This window comes from Orcinus orca, chromosome 1, assembly GCF_937001465.1.
Source record: "Orcinus orca chromosome 1, mOrcOrc1.1, whole genome shotgun sequence".
NCBI lineage: Eukaryota > Metazoa > Chordata > Mammalia > Artiodactyla > Delphinidae > Orcinus > Orcinus orca.
Genome location: NC_064559.1, coordinates 6,320,652 through 6,347,233, shown reverse-complemented (window position 1 = coordinate 6,347,233; position 26,582 = coordinate 6,320,652). Strand labels below are relative to the sequence as shown.

Below are 26,582 nucleotides of genomic sequence, written 5' to 3'. Positions count from 1 at the left end.
AACAGAAAATAAATAAGGAAACACAAGCTTTAAATGACACAATAGACCAGATAGATTTCATTGATATTTATAGGACATTCCACCCCAAAGCAGCAGAATTCACTTTTGTCTCAAGTGTATACGGAACATTCTCCAGGATAGATCACATCTTAGTTCACAAATCAAGCCTCGGTAAATTTATGACAACTGAAATTATATCAAGCATCCTTTCCAAACACAACTCTATGAGATTAGAAATCAATTACAGTAAAAAACTGTAAAAAACATAAACACATGGAGGTTAAACATTACACTACTAAATAACCAAGAAATCACTGAAGAAATCAAAGAGGAAATTTAAAAATACATAGAAACAAATGACAGTGAAAACACAATGACCCAAAACCTATGGAATGCAGCAAAAGCAGTTCTAAGAGGGAAGTTTATAGCAATTCAATCTCAACTCAGGAAACAAGAAAAATCTCAAATAAACAATCTAACCTTACAGATAAAGCAACTAGAGAAAGAAGAAGCACACACACACAAAAAACCCCAGTTAGTAGAAGGAAAGAAATCATAAAGATCAGAGCAGAAATAAATGAAATAGAAATGAAGAAAACAATAGCAAAGATCAACAAAACTAAAAGTTGGTTCTTCGAGAAGAAAACAAAATTGATAAACCTAGCCAGAATCATCAAGGAAAAAGGGAGAGGATTCAAATCAATAAAATTAGAAATGAAAAAAGAGAAATTACAACTGACAACACAGAAATACAAAGGACCATAAGAGACTACTACAGGCAACTATATGCGAAGAAAATGGACAACTGGAAGAAATGGACAAATTCTTAGAAAGGTACAAACTTTCAAGACCGAACCAGGAAGAAATAGGAAATATAAACAGACCAATCACAAATAGTGAAATTGAAATTAAAAATCTTCCAACAAACAAAAATCCAGGACCAGATGGCTTCACAGGACAATTCTATCAAACATTTAGAGAAGAGCTAACACCTATCTTTCTGAAACTCTTCCAAAAGATTGAAGAGGGAGGAACACTCCCAAACTCATTCTATGAGGCCACCCTGATACCAAAACCAGATAAAGATGTCACAAAAAAAGAAAATTACAGACCAATATCACTGATGAACATGGATGCAAAAGTCCTCAACAAAATACTAGCAAACAGAATCCAACAACACATTAAAAAAATCATACACCATGATCAAGTGGGATTTATCCCAGGGATGCAAGGATTCTTCAATATACACAAATCAATCAATGTGATACACCATATTAACAAATTAAAGAATTAAATTACTAATAATATAATTAAAGTTAATTAAAATTAAAGTTAATAATTAAATTATTGTCTCAATAGATGCAGGAAAAGCTTTTGACAAAATTCAACAACAATTTATGATAAAAACTCTCCAGAAAGTAGGCATAGAGGGAACCCACCTCAACATAAAAGGCCATATATGACAAAGCCACAACAAACATCATTCTCAATGGTAAAAAACTAAAACCATTTCCTCTAAGATCAGGAAAAAGACAAGAGTGCCCACTCTCACCACTATTATTCAACATAATTTTGGAAGTTCTAGCCATGGCAGTCAGAGAAGAAAAAGAAATAAAAGGAATCCAAACTGTAAAAGAAGAAGTAAAACTGTCACTGTTTGCAGATGACATGATAGTATACATAGAAAATCCTAAAAATGCTACCAGAAAACTACTAGAGCTAATCAATGAATCCGGTAAAGTAGCAGGATACAAAATTAATGTACAGAAATCTCTTGAATTCCTATACACTAACAACGAAAAATCTGAAAGAGAAATTAAAGAAACAATCCCAGTTACCACTGCAACAAAAAGAATAAAATACCTAGGAATAAACCTACCTAAGGAGGCAAAAGACCTGTACTCAGAAAACTATGAAACACTGATGAAAGAAATCAAAGATGACACGAACGTATGGAGAGACATACCATGTTCTTGGATTGGAAGAATCAACATTGTGAAAATGACTATACCACCCAAAGCAATCTACAGATTCAATGCAATCCCTATCAAATTAGCAATGTCATTTTTCACAGAATTAGAACAAAAAATTTTACAATTTATATGGAAACACAGAAGACCCTGAATTAGCCAAAACAATTTTGAGAAAGAAAAACAGAGCTGGAGGAATCTGACTCCCTGACTTCAGACTCTACTACAAAGCTACAGTCATCAAAAGAGTATGGTAACGGTACAAAAACAGAAATATAGATCAATGGAACAAACACAAAGCCCAGAGATAAACCCATGCACCTGTGGTCACATAAGCTACAACAAAGGAGGCAAGAATACACGATGGAAAAAAGACAGTCTCTTCAATAAGTGGTGTTGGGAAAACAGGACAGCTACATGTGAAAGAATGAAATTAGAACAATCCCTAACACCATACACAAAAATGAACTTAAAATGGATTAAAGACCTAAATGTAAGACTGGACACTATAAAACTCTTAGAAGAAAACATAGGCAAAAACCCTCTTTGACATAAATCACAGCAAGATCTTTTTTGACCCACCTCCTAGAGTAATGAAAATAAAAACAAAAATAAACAAATGGGACCTAATGAAACTTAAAAGCTTCTCCACAGCAAAGTAAACCATAAACAAGATGAAATGACAGCCCTCAGAATGGGAGAAAATATTTGCAAAGGAAGCAATGGATAAAGGACTAATCTCAAAAATATACAAACAGCTCATGCAGCTCAATATCAAAAAAACAAACAACCCAATCAAAAAATGGGTGGAAGATATAAATAGACATTTCTCCAAAGAAGACATACAGATGGCCAAGAGGCATGTGAAAAGATGCTCAACATCACTATTTACTAGAGAAATGCAAATCAAAACTATAATGAGGTACTGGTCACAATGTGCATCATCGAAAAATCTACAAACAGTAAATGCTGGAAAGGGTGTGGAGAAAAGGGAACCCTCTTGCACTGTTGGTGGGAATGTAAATTGATACAGCCACTATGGAGAACAGTATGGAGGTCCCTTAAAAAACTAAAAATAGAACTACCATATGACCCAGCAATCCCACTACTGGGCATATACCCTGAGAAAACCATAATTCAAAAAGTGTCCGTACCACAATGTTCATTGCAGCACTATTTACAATAGCCAGGACGTGGAAGCAACCTAAGTGCCCATTGACAGATGAATGGATAAAGAAGATGTGGTACATATATACAATGGAATATTACTCAGCCATAAAAAGAAACGAAATTGGGTCATTTGTAGAGATGTGGATGGACCTAGAGCCTGTCATACAGAGTGAAGTAAGGCAGAAAGAGAAAACCAAATATATATTAATGCATACATGTGGAATCTAGAAAAATGGTACAGATGAACCTATTTGCAGGGGAGGAATAGAGACGGAGACGTAGAGAACGCACATGTGGACACGGGGGAGAAGAGGGGGTGGGATGAACTGGGAGATTTAGATTGACATATATACACTACCATGTGTAAAATAGATAGCTAGTGGGAACCTTCTGCACAGGGAGCTCAGCTCGGTGCTCTGTGATGACCTAGTTGGGTAGGATGGGTGGGAGGGAGGTCCAAGAAGGAGGGGATATATGTATACATATAGCTGATTCCCTTCGTCGTACAGCAGAAACTAACACAACATTGTAAAGCAATTATATTCCAATAAAAAATTCCTTATTATTATTGTTGACTAGAGAGGATTCAACATCACTTTTATTTAATTGCATTCACATAGCTTTCCTGAATTGAAGAAAATGTAGTGGAATACAAATAAATCTGCTAGAAATGGCTTTTTAATTGTTGATATTGTCATAGGAGTATATGATCTGAGACCCACTTATCTGGGAGTACTGTTATCATTAAGGTGGTAACTGGGGCTTTAATATATTTATTAATAAAAAAGCTAATGTAAAAATCATATATGGTGATCCCCTCTTATCCATGGGGGATATATTCCAAGACCCCCAGTGGATGGTTGAAACTGCAGATAGTACCAAATCAGCCCTATATATACTGTTTTTTACTGTACATACATACCTATGATAAAATTTAATTTGTAAATTAAGCACAGTAAGAGATTAACAACAATAATAATAAAGTAAAATAATTATATCAATATGATCTTTTTTCTTTCCTTATTTAGTTAAAAACGTTCACCTTTTCACTTAAAGGAAGCACTTAATTGCTTCTCTTTGGCATATCTGAATTGCCAGAATCACTGTTCTTGCACTTTGGGGGCTATTATTGAGTAAAATAAGGGTTACCTTCACACAAGCATTGTGTTATCACAAAAATAGATCTGATAACTGGCACAGGTACTAAGTAACTAATGGGTAGGATATGCCAGACAAAGGAATGATTCATGTCCCAGGTAGGATGGAGTGGGATGGCATGATAATTCATCATGCAACTCAGAAAAACTGCAATTTAAAGCTTGTGAATTGTTTATTTCTGGAATTTCCCATTTAAATTTTTTGGACCACAGTTGACTGTGGGTAACTGAAAGCAAAGAAGGTGTAACCATGGATAAGTGGGGAACTACTGTATCAGTTCATAACATATTTTGCTATGAGATACATCTAAAAATTAATGATATATTGACAATAATTTTAAAATACCTCTTATAGTTACAATTCAACTATTTAAAACAGGTTAAGTTAAAACATCAAAAATAAGGCAAAATAAAATGTAACAGGGATAATTATTTAAGATTTACTAATTTATCATTAAAATCAACTTACTGGGCCCATAACAATTGGTTTTATAATCTGAATACCAGGAGAAGAACAACGTAGTTCTGTCTTGGGTGATCTAGCATTTAAAAACAATGGGAAAGGAGAAATAAGTATAGATGCTTATGAGATTCCCCTACTACTTTTTAAGCCTAATAACTTCCATTCTTTGCTAATAAGAAAAATAAAAAATATAGCAATAGTTTACTTCTCTCCTATTTTCAAAGTGATTTTGCCTTTCTTTTCACATCTATTAATGAAAAGAAATTTACATTAAATCACAGCCTTGAATCTGAATGTCCATACTATATGAATGGTTTTTACTCATACATTGAATTTCACAGCAAAAATCTTACCTTTTATTTTTTATAGAACAAGTTCCCGGCACACTCCACTCAGAAAATAATGTTCCTTCATACTCTAACTTAATCTGGAAAAGAAGGTAAAATAGCTCAAACAAAAATCTGCTCTACAATTTTTTATCTCAGTGTTTAGATGTAGGGCTCAATTTTCTGAGTCATTATTTAAAGAGAGAATAACTAAAGCTCAATCCCTTTGAAATTGTACAAGTAAAGGAAAAATAACAACTTTTATGGGACATTTCAATAGTCTGCCCCCAACTATAAGATTTTTATTTTATTTTACTTCAAAAGTAATCTATCAAGTGTCTAGAAGGTGGCACTTAAGGTGATACAATCATCATAAATTTCTTCAGTCGCATTTTCCTTATTTCTACTTTTTTTCCTGCTTCCACATTCTTTCATTTATAAGCTCTTTCTTCCTGGAAGTATGCTCATACAATTTCTAACATTATCAGTCTTAGTCTCAACACTGGTCATCCTCTTCAGCCAGAGTTGGAGCCCAATTTCACCTCCTAATGTTGTTACATAAAATTACGTACATATACATATGTATACAGTTTTATGTATATATACATATATAAATATTGTTTCATTGGTTTTACTTGAATGGGGATTATAATACCAGCTATCTCATAGATTTGATGATATAGGATTAATGAACAGTGTATAAGAAGATAAAAGAGAAAAGTTCACCAGAAGCTATGACACGACCCTGTAGTATATAAAGCAAAATTTGATAGAATTACTAGAAGATATTTTAAAAGTCACAAATATAGTGGTAGGCTTTAACACACTTTTTTCAAGCCATAGATTAAACCTGAAGAAAAGGTAGTTACAGTTGACCCTTGAACAACTCAAGGGTTAGGGGCACTGACACTCCACATAGTGGAAAATCTGTCTATAGTTGATAGTTAGCCTTTTATATATGAAGTTCTTCAGTATCAGTGGTTCCACATCCACAGGTTCAGTCAACCTTGGATTGTGTAGTACTTTAGTATTTACTATTGAAAAAAATTCTTTGTATAAGTGGAACAGTTCAGCTCAAACCTATGTTGTTCAAGGGTCAACTCTGTGTGCTTGTGTGTGTGTGTTTCTAAAATTAACCAATACAAAATATATTCTTTTCAATCTCACATAGAACATTACCAAAATTGACCACATTTACAAAGGAAGTGTTAGCCAATCTCAAAGTACTATTATCACACATACTGTGCCTTTGATATTAATGAAATAAAATAATTAGAATTTCTCATAAAGTTAATCAGAAAAAATTTTAGGATATTTGTAATCTTTTTTTTTCTCATCTTTATTGGAGTATAATTGCTTTACAATGGTGTGTTGGTTTCTGCTTTATAACAAAATGAATCAGTTATACATATGTCACTGGTAATTTGATAGGGATTGAATCAAATCTGTAGATTGCTTTGTGTAGTATGATCATTTCAACAATATAAATTCTTCCCATCCAAGAGCATGGGATATCTTTCCATTTCTTTGAATTATCGTCAATTAGCTTTACTAATGTTTTGTAGTTCTCAGCATATGTCTCTCATCTTTCTGGTGAGGTTTATTCCTAAGTATTTTATTTTTTTCACGCGCTCTTAAAGGGGATTGCTTGCTTACATTCCCTTTCTGATATTTCATTGTTAGTATAAAGAAATGCAACTGATTTTTGTATGTTAATCTTGTATCCTGCTACCTTGCTGAATTTGTTTATCAGTTCCAGTAGTTTTTGTGTGGAGTCTTTAGGGGTTTCTATATATAGTATCATATCTGCATGATGACAATTTTACCTCTTCCCTACCAATTTGAATAGATTTTATTTCTTTTCCTTGTCTAACTGCTGTGACTAGGACTTCCAATACTATATTGAATAGAAATGGTAAGAGTGGGCATCTTTATCTTGTTCCAGATTTTAGTGGGAAGGCTTTCAGCTTTTCACCATTGAGTATTATATTGGCTGTGGGTTTTTTATAAATAGCTTTTATTATATTGAGATATGTTCCCGCTATACTCACTTTTGTACGGGTTTTTATCATGAATGGATGTTGAATTTTATCAAATGCTTGTTCTGCACTATTGAGATGATCATGCGGTTTTTGTCTTTTCTTTTGTTGATGTGTTATGTCACATTGATTGATTTGTGTATGTTGAACCATACTTGTGACGCTGGGATGAATCCAAGTTGGTTATGGTGTATGGTCTTTTTTATGTGTTGTTAGATTCAGTTTGCTAATATTTTGTTGAAAATTTTTGCATCTATATTCGTCAAAGATATTGGCTTGTAATTTTCTTTTTTGGTAGTCTTTGGTTATGGTATCACGGTGATGATGGCTTCATAGAATGTCTTTGGGAGTCTTCCTTCCTCTTTGATCTTTTGGAAGACTTTGAGAAGGATTGGTGTAAGTTCTTCTTTTTATGTTTGGTAGAATTTGCCTGTGAAGCCATCTGGTCCTGGACTTCTGCTTGTAGGGAGTTTTTTCTATTTCACTTCTAGTGATCTGTTCAAGTTATCCATTTCTTCTTGATCCAGTTTTGGTGGGTTGTATGTTTCTGGAAATTTGTCCATTTCTTCTGGTTGTCAAACTTGTTGGCATACAATTGTTCTTAATAATTTTTTTTTTGTCTTTCTGTGGTATCCATTTTGATTTCTCCTCTTTCATTTCTTATTTTGTTTCCTTGGATCTTCTCTCTTCATGGGGAGGCTGGCCAGAGTTTTTTCTATTTTGTTTACCCTTTGAAAGAACAAGCTCTTGTTTTTATTGATTTTTTTCTATATTTTTAAATCTCTATTTTATTTCCTCTCTGATCTTTATTTTCTCCTTCTTTCTGCTGACTTTAGGTTTTGTTTGTTATTCCTTTTCTTTTTGTTTTTTTTTTTTTTTTGCGGTACACGGGCGTCTCACCGCTGTGGCCTCTCCCGTTGCGGAGCACAGGCTCCGGACGCGCAGGCCCAGCGGCCATGGCTCACGGGCCCAGCCGCTCCGCGGCACGTGGGATCCTCCCGGACCGGGGCACGAACCCGCGTCCCCTGCATCGGCAGGCGGACTCTCAACCACTGCGCCACCAGGGAATCCCCTGTTATTCTTTTTCTAATTCCCTTAGGTGGTGTGTTAGGTTATTTGAGATTTTTCTTGTTTCTTAAAGAAGGCCTGCATTGCTCTGAACTTCCCTCTAAGAACTGCTTTTTCTGCATCCCATAGATTTTGTATGGTGGTGTTTTCACTGTCATTTGCCTCAATGTATTTTTAAATTTCTTCTTTGATTTCACTGTTGACCCACTAGTCTTTTACTAGAAGGTTGTTTAGCTCCATGTAATTGTTTTTTTCTCATTTCTTTTTCTGAGGTTGATTTCTAGTTTTATGCCATTGTGGTCAGAAAAGATGCTTGAAATAATTTCTATACTTTTAAATTTGTTGACGTTTGTTTTGTGCCCTAGTATGTGGTCAATCCTAGAGAATGTTCCATGTGCACTTGAAAAGAATGTGTATTTTGCTTTTTTTGGATGTAATGTCCTGAAAATATCAATTAAGTCTAACTGTTGTATTATATAATTTAGGATCTCTGTTGCATTGATTTTCTGTCTCAAAGATATGTCCACTGATGTGAGTGGGGTGTTAACATCTCCTACTTTACTGTATTCCTGTCAATTTCTCCCTTTGTTCGGTAGTGTGTATATGTCAATGCCACTCTCTCACTTCATCACAGCTTACCCTTCCTCCTCCCCATATCCTCAAGTCCATTCTCTAGTAGGTCTGTGTCTTTATTCCTGTCTTTCCCCTAGGTTCTTCATGACCTTTTTTTTTCCCCTTAGATTCCATATATATGTATTAGCATACAGTATTTGTTTTTCTCTTCCCGACTTATTTCACTCTGTATGACAGACTCTAGGTCCATCCACCTCACTACAAATAACTCAATTTTGTTTCTTTTTTGGCCGAGTAATATTCCATTGTATATATGTGCCACATCTTCTTTATCTATTCATCTGTCGATGGACACTAGGGTTGCTTCCATGTCCTGGCTATTGTAACTAGAGCTGCAATGAACATTTTGTTACATGACTCTTTTTCAATTATGGTTTTCTCAGGGTATATGCCCAGTAGTGGGTTTGCTGGGTCATATGGTAGTTCTATTTTTAGTTTTCTAAGGAACCTCCATACTGCTCTCCATAGTGGCTGTATCAATTTACATTCCCACCAACAGTGCAAGAGGGTTCCCTTTTCTCCACACCCTCTCCAGCATTTACTGTTTGTAGATTTTTTGATGATAGCCATTCTAACTGGTGTGAGATGATATCTCATTGTAGTTTTGATTTCCATTTCTGTAATGATTAAGGATGTTGAGCATTCTTTCATATGTTTGTTGGCATTCTGTATATCTTCTCTGGAGAAATGTTTATTTAGGTCTTCTGCCCATTTTTGGATTGGGTTATTTGTCTTTTTGATATTGAGCTGCATGAGCTGCTTGTAAATTTTGGAGATTAATCCTTTGTCAGTTGCTTCATTTGCAAATATTTTCTCCCATTCTGAGGGTTGCCTTTTCGTCTTCTTTATGGTTTCCTTTGCTGTGCAAAAGCTTTGAAGTTTCATTGGGTCCCATTTGTTTATTTTTGTTTTTATTTCCATTTCTCTAGGAGGTAGGTCAAAAAGGATCTTGCTGTGATTTATGTCAGAGTGTTCTGCCTATGTTTTCCTCTAAGAGTTTGATAGTGTCTGGCTTTACATTCAGGTCTTTAATCCATTTTGAGTTTATTTTTGTGTATGGTGATAGGGAGTGTTCTAATTTCATTCTTTTACATGTACCTGTCCAGTGTTCCCAGCACAACTTATTGAGGAGGCTGTCTTTTCTCCATTGTATATTCTCGCCTCTTTTATCAAAGATAAGGTGACCATATGTGCGTGGGCTTATCTCTGGGCTTTCTATCCTGTTCCATTGATTGATATTTCTGTTTTTGTGCCAGTACCATATTGTCTGGATTACTGTGGCTTTGTAGTATAGTCTGAAGTCAGGGAGCCTGATTCCTCCAGCTCCGTTTTTCTTTCTCAAGATTGCTTTGGCTATTCCGGGTCTTTTGTGTTTCCATAAAAATTGTGAAACTTTTTTGTTCTAGTTCTGTGAAAAATGCCAGTGATAGTTTGATAGGGATTGCATTGACTCTGTAGATTGCTTTGGGTAGTACAGTCATTATCAAAATGTCGATTTTTCCAATCCAAGAACATGGTAAACCTCTCCATCTATTTGTATCATCTTTAATTTCTTTCATCAGTGTCTTATAGTTTTCTGCATACAGGTCTTTTGTCTCCTTAGGTAGATTTATTCCTAGATATTTTATTCTTTTTGTTGCAATGGTAAATGGGAGTGTTTTTTTAATTTCACTTTCAGATTTTTCATCATTAGTGTATAGCAATGCTAGAGATTTTTGTGCATTAATTTTGTATCCTGCTACTTTACCAAATTCATTGATTCGCTCTCATAGTTTTCTGGTAGCATCTTTAGGATGTATAGTATCATGTCATCTGCAAACAGTGACAGCTTTACTTCTTCTTTTCCGATTTGGATTCCTTTTTTTTTTCTTCTCTGATTGCTGTGACTAAAACTTCGAAAACTATGTTGAATAATAGTGGTGAGAGTGGGCAACCTTGTCTTGTTCCTGATCTTAGTGGGAATGGTTTCAGTTTTTCCCCATTGAGGACGATGTTCGCTGTGGGTTTGTCATATATGGTCTTTATTATGTTGAGGGAAGTTCCCTCTATGCCTACTTTCTGCAGGGTTTTTATAATAAAGGGGTGTTGAATTTTGTCGAAATCTTTCTCTGCATCGATTGAGATGATCATATGGTTTTTCTCCTTCAATTTGTTAATATGGTGTATCACATCGATTGATTTGCGTATATTGAAGAATCCTTGCATTCCTGGGATAAACTCCACTTGATCATGGTGTATGATCTGTTTAATGTGCTGTTGGATTCTGTTTGCTAGTATTTTGTTGAGGATTTTTGCATCTATGTTGATCAATGATATTGGCCTGTAGTTTCCTTTCTTTGTGACATCTTTATCTGCTTTTGGTATCAGGGGGATGGTGTCCTCATAGAATGAGTTTGGGAGGGTTCGTCCCTCTGCTATATTTTGGAAGAGCTTGAGAAGGATAGGTGCTAGCTCTTCCCTAAATGTTTGATAGAATTCGCCTGTGAAGCCATCTGGTCCTGGTCTTTTGTTTGTTAGAAGATTTTTAATCACAGTTTCAATTTCAGTGCTTGTGATTGGTCTGTTCATATTTTCTATTTCTTCCTGGTTCAGTTTCGGCAGTTTGTGCATTTCTAAGAATTTGTCCATTTCTTCCAGGTTGTCCATTTCTTTGGCATAGTGTTGGCTGTAGTAATCTCTCATTATCCTTTGTATTTCTGCAGTGTTAGTTGTTACTTCTCCTTTTTCATTTCTAATTCTATTGATTTGAGTCTTCTCCCTTTTTTTTTTGATGAGTCTGGTTAACAATTTATCAATTTTGTTTAGCTTCTCAAAGAACCAGCTTATAGTTTTATTGATCTTTGTTGTCATTTCCTTCATTTCTTTTTCCTATATTTCTGATTTGATCTTTATGATTTCTTTCCTTCTGGTAACTTTGGGGGTTTTTGTTCTTCTTTCTCTAATTGCTTTAGGTGTAAGGTTAGGTTGTTTATTTGAGATGATTCTTGTTTCTTAAGGTAGGATTGTATTGCTATAAACTTCCCTCTTAGAACTTCTTTTGCTGCATCCCATAGGTTTTGGGACGTCGTGTTTTCATTGCCATTTGTTTCTAGGTATTTTTGGATTTCCTCCTTGATATCTTCAGTGAGCTCTTGGTTATTAAGTAGTGTATTGTTTAGCCTCCATGTGCTTGTATTTTTTACAGATTTTTTTTACTGTAATTGATATCTATTCTCATAGCATTGTGGTCGGAAAAAATACTTGATATGATTTCAATTTTCTTAAATTTACCAAGGCTTGATTTGTGACCCAAGATATGATCTATCCTGGAGAATGTTCCATGAGCACTTGAGAAAAATGTGTATTCTGTTGGTTTTGGATGGAATGTCCTATAAATATCAATTAAGTCCATCTTGTTTAATGTATCATTTAAAGCTTGTGTTTCCTAATTTATTTTCATTTTGGATGATCTATCCATTGGTGAAAGTGGGGTGTTAAAATCTCCTACGATTGTGTTACTGTCCATTTCTCCTTTTATGGCTGTTAGTATTTGCCTTATGTATTGAGGTGCTCCTATGTTGGGTACATAAATATTTACAACTGTTATATCTTCTTCTTGGATCGATCCCTTGATCATTATGTAGTGTCCTTCCTTGTGTCTTGTAATAGTCTTTATTTAAAGTCTATTTTGTCTGATATGAGAATTGCTACTCCAGCTTTCTTTTGATTTCCATTTGCATGGAATATCTTTTTCCATCCCCTCACTTTCAGTCTGTATGTGTCCCTAGGTCTGAAGTGGGTCTCTTGTAGACAGCATATATATGGGTCTTGTTTTTGTATCCATTCAGGCAGTCTACATCTTTTGGCTGGAGCATTTAATCCATTTACATTTAAGGTAATTATCAATTTGTATGTTCCTATTCCCATTTTCTTAATTGTTTTGGGTTTGTTATTGTAGGTCTTTTCCTTCTCTTTTGTTCCCTGCCAAAGAATTTCCTTTAGCATTTGTTGTAAAGCTTGTTTGGTGGTGCTGAATTCTCTTAGCTTTTGCTTGTCTGTTAAGATTTTAATTTCTTCATCAAATCTGAATGAGATCCTTGCTGAGTAGAGTAACCTTGGTTGTAATTTTTCTCCTTCATCACTTTAAATATGTCCTGCCACTCCTTTCTGGCTTGCAGAGTTTCTGCTGAAAGAGCAGCTGTTAACATTATGGGGATTCCCTTGTGTGTTATTTGTTGTTTTTCCCTTGCTGCTTTTAATATTTTTTCCTTGTACTTAATTTTTGATAGTTTGATTAATATGTGTCTTGGCATGTTTCTCCTTTGATTTATCCTGTATGGGACTCTCTGTGCTTCCTGGACTTGAATAACTATTTCCTTTCCCATATTAGGGAAGTTTTCAACTATAATCTCTTCAAATATTTTCTCAGTCCCTTTATTTTTCTCTTCTTCTTCTGTGACCCCTATAATTCGAATGTTGGTGTATTTAATGTTTTCCTAGAGGTCTCTGAGACTGTCCTCAGTTCTTTTCATTCTTTTTTCTTTATTCTGCTCTGCAGTAGTTATTTCCACTATTTTATCTTCTAGGTCACTTATCCGTTCTTCTGCCTCAGTTATTCTGCTATTGATCCCTTCTAGAGAATTTTAAATTTCATTTATTGTGTTCATCATTGTTTGCTTGCTCTTTAGTTCTTCTAGTTCCTTGTTAAGTCTTTCTTGTATTTTCTCCATTCTATTTCCAAGATTTTGGATTATCTTTACTATCATTTTTCTGAATTCTTTTTCAGGTAACCTGCCTATTTCCTCTTCATTTGTTAGGTCTGGTGGGTTTTTACCTTGTTCCTTCATCTGCTGTGTGTTTCTCTGTCTTCTCATTTTGCTTAACTTACTGTGTTTGGGGTCTCCTTTTCACAGGCTGCAGGTTCGTAGTTCCCTTTGTTTTTGATGTCTGTCCCCTGTGGCTAAGGTTGGTTCAGTGAGTTGTATAGGCTTCCTGGTGAAGGGGACTAGTGCCTGTGTTCTGGTGGATGATGCTGGATCTTGTCTTTCTGATGGGCAGGTCCACGTCTGGTGGCATGTTTTGGAGTGTCTGTGGCCTTATTATGATTTTAGTCAGCCTCTCTGCTAATGGATGGGGTTGTGTTCCTGTCCTGCTAGTTGTTTTGCATAGGTGTCCAGCACTGTAGCTTGCTGGTCGCTGAGTGAAGCCGGGTCTTGGCGTTGAGATGGAGATCTCTGCGAGATTTTCACCATCTGATATTACATGGAGCTGGGAGATCTCTTGTGTACCAGTGTCCTGACGTTGGCTCTCCCACCTCAGAGGCAAAGCCTTGACCTGGCTGGAGCACCAAGAGCCTTTCATCCACATGGCTCAGAATAAAAGGGAGAAAAAATGAAAGAAGAAAGAAAGAAAGAAAGAAAGATAGAAAGAAAGGAAGGAAGGAAGGAGAGAAGGAAGGAAGGAAGGAAGAAGATAAAATGAAATAAAATAAAGTAAAACAAAGTTATTAAAATAAAAAATTAAGAAAAAAATTTTTTAAAGTAAAAAGAAAAAAAAACGGATAGACAGAACCCTAGGACAAATGGTATAAGCAAAGCTATACAGACAACGTCACACACAGGTGCATACACATACACACTCAGAAAGAGAGAAAAAGGGGGGGAAATATATATATCTTTTGCTCCCAAAGTCCATCTCTTCCACTTGGGATGATTCGTTGTCTATTCAGGTACTCCACAGATGCAGGGTACATCAAGTTGATTGTGGAGATTTAATCCGCTGCTCCTGAGGCTGCTGGGAGAAATTTCCCTTTCTCTTCTTTGTTCGCACAGCTCCCGGGGCTCAGCTTTGGATTTGGCCCCACCTCTGCGTGTAGGTCGCCCAAGGGCATCTGTTCTTCACTCAGACAGGACGGGGTTAAAGTAGCAGTTGATTCGGGGGCTCTGGCTCACTCAGGCCGGGGGGATGGAGGGGTACGGATGCGGGGCAAGCCTGCAGCGGCAGAGGCTGGCATGACGTTACAACAGCCTGAGGCGCGCCGTTTGTTCCCCCAGGGGAAGTTGTCCCTGGACCACGGGACCCTGGCAGTGGCGGGCTGCACAGGCTCCCAGGAGGGGAGGTGTGGGTAGTGACCTGTGTTTGCACACAGGCTTCTTGGTGGCAGCAGCAGCAGCCTTAGCGTCTCATGCCCGTCTCTGGGGTCCACGATGATAGCCGCGGCTCACGCCCGTCTCTGGAGCTCCTTTAAGTTGCGTTTTCAATCCCCTCTCCTGGCACACCAGGAAACAGAGGCAAGAAAAAGTCTCTTGTCTCTTCGGCAGCTCCAGACCTTTTCCCGAACTCCCACCCGGCTAGCTGTGGTGCACTAACCCCCTGCAGGCTGTGTGTTCACGCTGCCAACCCCAGTCCTCTCCCTGGGATCCGACCTCTGAAGCCCGAGCCTCAGCTCCCAGCCCCCGCCCGCCCCGGCGAGTGAGCAGACAAGCCTCTCGGGCTGGTGAGTGCTGGTCGGCACCGATCCTCTGTGTAAGAATCTCTCCACTTTGCCCTCCGCACCCCCGTTGCTGCGCTCTCCTCCACGGCTCCGAAGCTTCTCCCCTCTGCCACCCGCAGTCTCCGCCCGCGAAGGGGCTTCCTCTTGTGTGCAAACATTTCCTCCTTCACAGCTCCCTCCCGGTGGTGCAGGTCCTGTCCCTATTCTTTTGTCTCTATTTTTTCTTTTTTCTTTTGCCCTACCCAGGTACGTGGGGAGTTTCTTGCCTTTTGGGAGGTCTGAGGTCTGCCAGCGTTCAGTAGGGTGTTCTATAGGAGTTGTTCCACATGTAGATACATTTCTGATGTATTTGTGGAGAGGAAGATGATCTCCGTGTCTTACTCTTCCACCAGCTTGAAGCTCCCCTCTGCCTGAGAAATTTTTTATCTCTCCTTCTATTCTAAATGATAATCTTGCTGGGCAGAGTATCCTAGGTTACAGATCTTTCCCTTTTAGGACTTTGAATATGCCTTGCCACTCCCTTCTGGCCCGCAACTTTTCTGTAGAGAAATCAGCTGATAGCCTTATGGGGGTTCCCTTGCAATTAACTCTTTGGTTTTATCTTGCTGGCTTTAGAATCCTCTCTTTAACTTTTGCCATTTTAATTATAATATGTCTTGGTGTAGGTCTGTTTGGGTTCATCTTGTTCAGGACCCTCTGTGCTTCCTGTACCTGGATATCTGTTTCCTTCTTTAGGTTTGGGGAGTTTTCAGCCATAATTTCTTCAACTACATTTTCAATTCCCCTTTCTCTTTCTTCTCCTTCTGGGATCCCCATTACGCATAGATTGGCATGCTTTATATTATCCCATAGGTCTTTTATATTGCTTTCATTTTTTTTTCACTTGGTTTTCTGTCTGCTGTTCTGATTGTGTGATCTCCATTATTTTAATCTTCCAGATCACTTATTAGTTCTCTTGCATTATTCACTCTGCTATTCATTGCCTTTAGCTCAGCTTTTGTCTGGCAAATGAGTTCTCTAATTTCTCCTAGTTCCTTTTTATAGTTTCTGTTTTCTTTTTACAATAACCAGCATATCTATCAACAGCCCTTCTTAATTCCTTCAGCATTTTCATTATCTCCTTTTTGAACTCAGTGTCTATTAGACTGAAGAGGGCTGTTTCATAGTGTGTTCTTTCAGGGGAATTCCCTGGATCTTTTAATTAGGAGTGGTTCCTCTGCTTCTTCATTTTACTTATATTTCTCTTGCTCTATGAATTTAGGAGAAACAATATCCACTGTGGTCTTGGAGGGCTATTTTTATGTGGGAGCATCCCTTGTGTAGACTGTATGGGTTTAACACTTTTGGTGCAAGTGTTGTTTTGAGTACGGATGCCTGCTGCCTCTTTCCTTGGTGTGTGCTGGCTGTTATCCCCTTGATAGGAGGTATGACTGGTGTTGTGGTGGACAGAGCCTGCACTGGATGTTGAGCAGGTCCTCCTCTTTGCTCTGTGGTTGTCACTGCCCTGACAGGGGCAAGGTTTGCTCTTTAGTTTTAGGAGTAGAAGCCTCAGATCCATTTCTGAGCTGTGTTTCTGAACTGCAGTGCATGGTATGTGGGATTGGAGTGCTCTCACTGGGAGAGGAGCCACTGAATATTCCTCTGCCAGAGCTGTTCACTGGTGAGTGTGCTCTGTTGTGTCACCTTTCACCCATTGTGCAGGCTCACAAAGTACACAGTTGTTGGCACTGCCGTCAGCCCCATCTCAACCATGCGCATGCCGGCAATCAGCCCTCATGTCTCTCAGGCACTGTTTTCACAAGGCCACCAGCGCGGATCCACTGAAGTCAGGTGCCAGGACTGGACTAGTCACACACCTGGACCTGCTGTGCAAGCTATGGAGGCAGCCCAGATCCTGACCTGGGTCAGCCCCCATGTGCAGGCACCCACAAAGCCCACAGCTGCTAAGGCCAGACCCGTCCCAGCCATGGGAGCACCCATTGTCTGCTCGGATGTCCTACGGGCTCTGAATTTACAAAGCCGATGGTGGAGGTGTAAATCAGCGGCTCACACAGCCATGGGGAGAGATTCCAGCCCTACCTCCTAAGTCACACAGCCCTGGGGCTCAACTATGATTTCAGCCCTGCCTCTGCATGTGGGCAACCCATTCGCCTGCTCCCGGAGCCTGCCAAGGTGGCGCCTGGTGCCAGAGCCTGCTGAGGTGTGAGCCCACCAAGGTGGTAGCTGGAGCTTGCGAGCCTGCCCTGGCAGCGGAAAGAGAGTAGGAGTCTACTAGGCAGGTGCCTGCTGAGGTGGTGGATGGAGCATGCACTCCTGGAGCCCCTGGAGGTGGAGGCTGGTGCAAGGAGAAAGAGGCTGCTATGGCAACCCCACTCCTCCCTTTGTGCACCACTTAACAATGGAGCTCTGTTTCTACAGGCCCGGGTTTCTTCCGCAAACAACCCTGGTTGTGGCTGAAATACACTCCAGCCCCTTCAGGCTGTCTCCTCCACACAGCCAACACCAGTCCTCTAAAACCTGAGTTTCAGCACTCAGTCCCCACTCGTAACAGTGGATGTGTGTCTCAGGCTGGGGCATGCAGGGTGGTGGCACGACCATCTGTGCAGGTCTCTCTCTGTTCTGCCTGCCACAAACCAGTTGATGCATTCTCCTCTGAGCATGTGAAGCACCCTTTCTGTCCTGGTTGATCTCCCCACCAGGGAGGGGGCTTCCCTGGGTGCAGGAACCTTTCCTTTTTCACAGCTCCCTCCCAAGGGTGCCAGTCCTGTCCCACTTCCTCTTTTGTTGTTCCTTTCATCCCACCTGGTTACGTGGAGATCTTTCTTGTCCTTTCAGGTTTTTGAGGTCTTCTGCTAGTGTTCAGTAGGTATTCTGTGAGAACTGTTTCACTGTAGATGTATTTTTGATGCATTTGTGGGAGGAGGTGAGTTCCACATCCTTCTACTCTGCCATCTTTATTCCTCTCCCCAACCATTATCAGGTAAATTACTTATCTCCATTTCTTTAAGGTTGTTTTTTGCCCTGAGGTTTTATCTTATTGTTTGGAACATATTCCTCTGTTATTTCATTTTCCTTGACTCTTTGTTGATTTCTACAGTAGATGAAACTACCATCTCTCCCAGTCTTGAAGGCATGGCCTTGTGTAGGAGATGAGCGTATTGTTCAACCCTGCGCTAGCTCTTGGTTATCTCTCCTTGTGATTGTCCAAGCAGTCTATTTCATTTTTAATAGCTCCTAGTAGTTGAGGATGTGCCAAGACCTGTCAGTGTCCCAAATGGGAGAACCTGTCAGCACCTAGATTCATGCTGATTAGCATCCAGATCCTCAGGCAGCAGCTTTGAAAGTGTGCAAATATATACTGTCCTGTGGGATTGCAAGCATATAAGCCCCACTGGCCACCAGAGGCAGGCAATCTGTGGTGATTCCTAGGCAGCAGTCACAAAAATCAGGGCTCCAGATGAGTGTACAAGCTCCCATCTCAGAAATACCAATGAACTGTAATGAGGCAGAGGGAGAATGCAAAGACAGTATCCAACAGTGTATGTTCCCTAACAGCACCTTCATGTGTGCCAATCCTCATGCTGAAATTTCAGGAAAAGCAAAAAGGTGGGGAGGGACTTTTTAAAATGCTTTCCATCAAGAAGATTCATGGACTACTTAATCCCTGAAGTATTATGCATACTTAATATTTTCTTTCTCTGAATATTACTTTCAAGCAAGCACAATACCACTGTTTTTATCATCTACTCTCCTGACTTTTGTCTAACTTCTGCTCTGATAATCAAACTCTAGCTCCTAATCTGCATTTCTGCAATTACATAACTTTTTTGTTTTGGGGACCAATTATCAATTAAAACTGAAACATTTCTGTAACCTACATAAAAGTGATAAAGGAACAGTAGAAAAGAAAAAGGGTGATTTTAAAAAAAGACTAATAAAATGGTCAATCATATAATAAAGTTCTTCAAGAAAAAAAGATGAAGTACATAAACAAATAATATTAGAGAAATACAGTAACTACAAATAGAAATTTAAGTGGTATGCAAAGATTATAAAGAAATGGATAGCAATAAATTTTAAGACAAATGCACATTTTAAAAGGAAATATAGTTTTAATAACCTAAGTGGGAAAAGAATTTGAAAAAGAATAGATATATGTATATGTATAACTGAATCACACTTTGCTGTACACCTGAAACTAACACAACATTGTTAATCAACTCTACTCCAATATAAAATAAAAATTAAGAAAAGGAAATACAGTTTACATAGATTCCTTTTGCCTGGTTTTGAATAATGTAAATACAACAATATCTGTAAACAGAATATGAACGTAAACTGATAAAATTACTTTGTAAAATCTTTTGGCACCATCTACTAAAGCTGAACATATGCACATGCCTTATGACTTATCAATTCCACTCCTAGGTATACACCCAGCAGAAATACATACATATGTTAAGCAGAAAATAAGCATAAGAATGTTCATAGCCGCCCTAATCACAGTAGACTAAAAATGGAAAAAACTGATTGTTTATCTAGAGTAGAATGATATTGTTGTATGTTAATTCAATGGAATATACAGAATTGAAACTCCAACTACATGAAACATGTTGCAGAGAGGATCCGTCAAATCTACCAATAGGAAAGAAGAAAGTTCAGAAATCAACACATCCATATATAAAACAAAGATGATACCAGAAAAAATAATAAGGAAACAATAAATTTTAAAATACATGCTGGTTCATTCTATGGAGAAAGTAATGTAAATGCCTACCTTATATTATACACAAGGTGGACTCCAGATATTACTTATGACCTTTATTTGAAAAGTAAAAATATAAATCATATAAAAGAAAATGTAGGATAAAAATCTGTGCAATGCAGCGTAGGCAAAATTTTTTCTTAAATAAAATTCAAAAAAAAGTATAAACTGTAACATCAAATAAGGGATGGGATGGCTCAACAAAAGTCATCTTTTAAAAAAAATAAAGTATCCATGGACAAAGTCAATGGTTAGATGAGTAGATGAGAGGCTAGGAAATGATAACTAAAATATTTAAAATCAACATTTGACTAATACATAGAGTGGAATGTAGACAATGCTCTGTAAATCAATGAGAAAAGGGTAGAACATTAAGTGGAAAATGGGCAAAAATGAAAAGGCAATTCACAGAAGAATCCTGCATAAATATGGCAAACGATGCACAAAATCACTAGTCATCAGAGAATTGAAAATAACAACAGCAGTAAACTATTACTATGTAGTAATGAGATTGGTAAAAAAAAAAAAGGGAAATTCAAGAATACCAAATTCTGGTGAAGATGTTCACGGTGTAAGAATATAAATTGTGATTGCCATTTTGGAAAAAATCTTGCAGAATTTAGTTAAGTTAGGTGTCTGCTTCCCTATGTCCTACGAACCATAGCTGAAAAATTATTGCACAGATTCATAAAAGGCCATGTAGAAGGGCATTCATCACAATGTTTTCTGTGGTGGTAGGAAGCCATTCATCCATCATTAGGGGGAGGAATAGATAAATAATATACACACACACTAGTAATCAGGTGTCATTAAGTGTACTAGACAGTGTTGAATTTAAAAAGTAATGTAAAGAAGGAAGTCTATAGCTTGGGTGACCATACATCCTGGTTTGTCTAGACAGCTCCGATTTATACCTATTGTCCCAGCATAACTGTTAATAGCACTATCTTTAATTCTCAATAGTTTAACAATATACTGCATGGTCATCCTGTCTGTATCATAACACCATTTTGTGAATGGTGAATCACAAAAACACTCAAAAACAACACTACCTATTTTTGCTAAATACATATTTAAAAACATTTATTGGAGGGGGAATTTATATTAGGAAGATATATAGGATGAGGAAATAAAATAAAAATAAAAGAATGACACTGTGCTGTATGACTGAGTATGATTAACTTTGCTTTCTGCTGTGAAGTCAAAAAATTAATAATTATAGTTTAAAAAGTTAAATACTTACAGTACTTCTGGTACTAAAAATGTGGTAGTTTGGGCTGTTACTGGAATACCTGCATAGGAAAATGTCAAATATGAATACTAAAACTAATTTCTCCCCCAAATAAAAGGGATTCTATACTTGGTCAGAGCATGCCTGCGCTGCCATGAGCTTTACATTTCTGCCCAAGCACCTTCTTAGAAAGTATAGTCGGGGCTAAAACTGGGAATATCAGCAACATCTACCCATAACTCAAGGTGCGCTCAAGGTTGCTCAGTATCTGAAGACACTATAGCAAGAAGTAAATACTTTTACATCTTGTTTTTGTTTTAGAATAAAAACTGTTGAAGAATATTGGCTCTAACTCCTTCACCTGTAAACTGAGTTAAAATAAAATGGATAAAGATTGAAAAATCAAAAAAACAGTATTTCTTATTTGAAGCATTGAAGTAAAGAGCAAATTTCTATGAGTCCTTGTTCATTATCATTTCTCGCTATAATTCAGAGTACTTTAATTTCTGTGTATATGATTTATCTACTCTCCAATAAAAATATAATGTCTATGGAATTGAAAGTTTTCTAGTAGTCACATTAAAAAAGTGAGAAAAAACAAGTGATATTGCTTCTAATAATATATTTTATTCAAAAGTATTCTTTTTTTTTGGTACTAAGTCTTTGAAATCTGGTGTATATACTACACTTACGAAACATCTCAATTTTGACTAGCCACATTTCGAGTACTCAAAAGCCAGATAAGGCCAGTGGCTATCATAAAGCGTCATCTTGAAATTCCCTTTACCTTCCCTTTGCTTCAGTAATCTATTCCATGTCTACATTACACACTTAATTGCCATTGGAATTGCTCCATCCTTAAAATCTTAAATCAGAGGCAATTTCTGTGTGTATTTGTATGTGGAATTGCTGGGATATCACTATGTAACTCTTTTAATAGATGTCAGTCCCATAATGAAATATATTTTGTTATTTATAATGAAACATTTTATCTATATGCAGATTTCAGATAAAATATAAAACATTTTAATGTATTTTTATATATCCCTATAAATTAAAATGGAATATATTTTCATCAAAGTCTCTTTTCAAGTAAGTATGAACCACCTCCCACTTATGAATCCAAGACCTCTTTCACTATAGTAAGAAAGACAGAAACCTCAGGAAAGAGAAAAATACAAGTGAAAATTTTTGTATTTTAATTTACAAAGTTAACCTGGGCAATTTGTGAATGAAACCTGGTAGCTAAATGATAAAACTACCTTCTCTGACAAGCCCTTTTCCCCACCTTCTCCTTTATCAGCTTCCAACTCCTACTAAGGCTGGGTACAGGATATGGAGGGAACAGTAGCTAAAGGAGTCATATTTAATTTATTAACTTCATCACAGACAACTATAATAACACCTTCTCATTCCTGCTTCCTTAATTATGTCAAATATTTACTGTGTTATTGTTGGAAATGGATCTGGAATGATCAAAGGTGTGGGTGTGCAGATGGCCCATGTGCTAGGACAATTTTTTAATGAAAAGGACGGTGTCATCTCACTCTGGGACTCTAAGAATGTACCTCTCCTACTCTCTCTAGTGTATTCCCACTCTACCAGTTCTTCCAAATCAAAGAGAATTCTTGACTTTTACCCCTTCCTTCATCTCCTAAGAGATAAGTCATTCCTGACTTCACTTTTTCTCTCTCTATCCAGCCTAAAAAATATATTCTTTGGGTAGACCATTTTCTCTCAAACCCCTTATTCATCCTAAGGGGTTTGTCTGTCCTGGAATTGGTCCTCAATAGGTCATACTCTTGGGCATCTGACAGAAGCATATGCTAAATCATTCATGTGGGAAAACCATACATTGCAGGAAGCACAGGATTCCCACAGAAAGTCCAACCCCCACTGGATATATTAATCTAACAGAAAAAAAGACTTTGAGACAAAAAGTGTTTTCAGGGACAAAGAAGATCAATCCATTATAAATGTGACCCAATAGAATAGCAGAGCATGAGAAAACATATTCTTTTCAAGTGCATATGGAACATTTATAAAAACTGATCATCTAGTAGGACATAAAGCAAGTCTCAACAAATTTCAAAGAATAGGTATCATGTGGACCCTGCTCTCTGATTATAGTACAATTAATGGAGAAGTTATTAACAAAAACATAATCAAATATTTACATATTTGGAATAAAAACAAACTTCTAAATAATTCGAGGGTTATAGAAGAAATAGTGATTATAGTTAAAAATGTCTAGAAGTGAATGATAATGAAATGATTATATATCATTTCTTATGGGATACAGCAAAGGAGTACTATATGGGGTATTAATACCTTTAAATGCCATATTAGAAAAGAATAAAGACCAAAAACTGTGAGCTAAATGTCTGGCTTAAGATATTTGAGAAAAAATATCAGAATAAGCCTAATGAAAATAAAAGAGAGAAAAATGAAAACAGAAATCAATAAAATAGAAAACAAAGACACAAAGATAAGTAAAACAGACAAGCTTCTGACAAGACATTAAATGATTTGAAGTGGTACTTTAAAATCTACACTAAAACACTTATGCTCAGGGGTTTAACATATGAGTCCAATCACAACGTTCAAGGAACAAGTTATCCTAATCCTATACAAATTCTTCCAAAGAACTGAAAAAGAGATAACACTCTCCAACTCATTTTGTAAAGCTAGTGTAATGCTGATATCAAAACCAACCTAAGACATCATGAAAAAGAAAAATACAGACATAAAAATCCTAAAGAAAATATTTGCAAATTGAATACAATAAAGTATAAAGAGATAATAAACCATGACCAAGTTGCACTTATCCTATGTATGCAAAGACGATTTTATTAGAAAACTCTACAAATGAAACTCACCACACATTTTTTTTTTTTTTTGCGGTACGCGGCCTCTCACTGTTGTGGCCTCTCCCGTTGTGGAGCACAGGCTCCGGACGCGTAGGCTCAGCGGCCATGGCTCACGGGCCTAGCCGCTCTGCACCGGGGCACGAACCCATGTCCCCCTGCATCGGCAGGCGGACTCTCAACCACTGCGCCACCAGGGAAGCCCTCAAACTGTCTTAAAAAACTCTTCCCTTAAGTCCATTGGTGAGTTCACGTCTTTTGAGCATTTATTGCCTCCTTGCACCTGCAATAAATGCTGAACTTTCCTTCACCACAACCCAGTGTCAGTAGATTGGATTTACTGCGCATCAGCAAGCAGACTCAAGTTCAGTAACATTGTTAGAAAATTTAGGTAAATACCTCTAAGACCTCGGGGCAGGGAAATATTTCTTAAATAAAACATCTACCCTGGAATTCTCAACTCCCCCACCCCCCAAAGGCTAACAATAAAACACAAATTCATTATATTAAGTTTAAGAAATCTTGTCCTTTAAAAGCACACCTTATTAAGAACTAAAATTCAGGGAATCTGTGACTACCATGACAAAAAAATACCATTTTTGTCTTCCCTAACCTCTAATTGAAATTTAGCATTTCCTTAATTATGAATGTACACCAGGAGTTGGCAAACTACGTTCTTTGGGCCAAATCCCATCTGTTTTTGTAAACGGATTTGTATTTGCACACAGCCACGCCCTTTGTTTACTATTGTTGGTGTATGCTGTCCCCTACAATAACAATGTTGAGTGGCTAAAACATAGACTGCATTGACCGAAAAGCCTAAAATATTTAATATCTGGTCCTTTACACTAAAGTTGATGACCTCTGGTGTACAACATAACAAACGTTATAAACTCCCTAAGTTTCACAGGTGAAGCTGAATAATATCAGGTACCATACTTTATTGACACAGGCATGTGTTGAGAGCTTGAAATATATCATTGTATTCAAGCCTCACAACAACCCCATGAGATGGGTTTAATCATCGTCATTTTATAAAGAAGAAAATGAAGGTTTACAAAGTTCTGTCAGAATGCTACGGTTTTACTTTTTCTCAGTACTTCAATAATCCTTTCCAATGGCTACTCTCACTCTATTTGAACTCTCCATCTGTCCATTGAGATGCCATGGATCCCTTCCTTCTGAAACCTCTATAATAGTTTGATTTATTGTGGGTATCCTTACATCTTAATGTTAGAAGGTAATAATAATTGTTATAGCAAAGCCTCCATTAAACAGAATATTCGCAAAATCTGATTTTTCTAGTTAATCATCTGTATTTTAACCTGTGTTGAAAATCTAAAATATTTTGATACACTTTCCAATCCAGCAGTCACCTAATGTTGACCAAAAAGCAAACTTGCATAGAGGATCTCTCAGAACTTTAAAGTTTTCCTTCCCCAAATCAACCCACTTTATGCGGGAATTACACACCCTTACGTTTGTAGAGTGTATATTTTGTAAAGCACTCTCTCACAAATCATTCAACCACAACTACCTAATATAAACCATCAACTACCCTGTTACCCTAGTGAAGCTGGCCTCCCCCCCCCCCCCCCCCCCCCCGCCGCCCGCCTCCGCTATTTCTGGTGGAGACTTTTCGGTTCTCCTGTGCTTCTCTTCCCTCTGGCAAAAGGGTGCAGTGGGGTCCAGGGGATGGCGACGTGAAGGTACCGCGACCCTACGGCGGGAACTTGAGGAGGCAGCCAAGTCCTAACAGTGTGCCCTCATTTCCCGCCCTCATTCACTGAAAACTCTCGGAAGGGGCGGGGTGAGCCGGGGTTGGTGTTGGGGGAACTGGGAGACCAGGCTGTTGGTCTACAAGAGCGCCTGGCCCCGGGACGCTGAGGCGCCACGGTGGGTCCCCGCCTGCCCGGCCCAAGGGGCGCCCCCCTCGCCCGCGACTGGCGTCTCTTTACCTCCACAGAGCCGAGCCGCAACAGCTCAGCCAAGACAGCAGCACCGCCACTCCTGAGGCTGACATGGCTGGCGCCAGTTCGCAACCACCCAACAGCCCAGCGCGCCCGCCAGTCCGCGCGCTGCCGCGGACGCCGGTTTCTGAAGGTGCTCGGTGCCCGCGCCGGGGGCTGGCGGGGCCGCTCATCGCGAGGCGAGGGCGTGTGCGCCCGCGTGCCAGCTATCCCTGGAGAGGCGTGGGTGCGTGCGCATGCGTGCAAGCGCGCGCTGAGGCCGGGATTCCCCAGGCGTCAGAAAGTTAGCTGCCGGCCACGAAAGCGTAAATCAGATTTTAGGCAAAGCAGAGCTATGCTTTTTTGGAATGAAATAGCAAAACCACTTAAACTGACCCCTGAGAATCCAAACAGACAGGATGAAGGTGAAACTTTTAAGTTAGTGTATCTTTTAGCCCAAATCTTTCTTGTG

At 38.2% G+C, this 26,582-nt stretch overlaps 1 protein-coding gene across 1 annotated transcript in view; it reads right to left on the bottom strand.

Annotated features, from left to right (window-relative positions):
- CATSPERE (catsper channel auxiliary subunit epsilon) overlaps positions 1 to 26,332 on the bottom strand; it is a 241,820-nt gene extending 215,488 nt beyond the window's left edge. Inside the window, exons 1-4 of the mRNA XM_033414427.2 lie at positions 26,120 to 26,332; positions 21,307 to 21,355; positions 5,114 to 5,187; positions 4,767 to 4,836 (exon numbers count right to left, since the gene is read on the bottom strand). Of these exons, the coding sequence (XP_033270318.2) occupies positions 4,767 to 4,836; positions 5,114 to 5,187; positions 21,307 to 21,355; positions 26,120 to 26,304 (378 nt within the window). The 5' untranslated portion in view covers positions 26,305 to 26,332. The remainder of the gene's footprint in view (positions 1 to 4,766; positions 4,837 to 5,113; positions 5,188 to 21,306; positions 21,356 to 26,119) is intronic.
- Between the last annotated feature and the right edge of the window lie 250 nt (positions 26,333 to 26,582).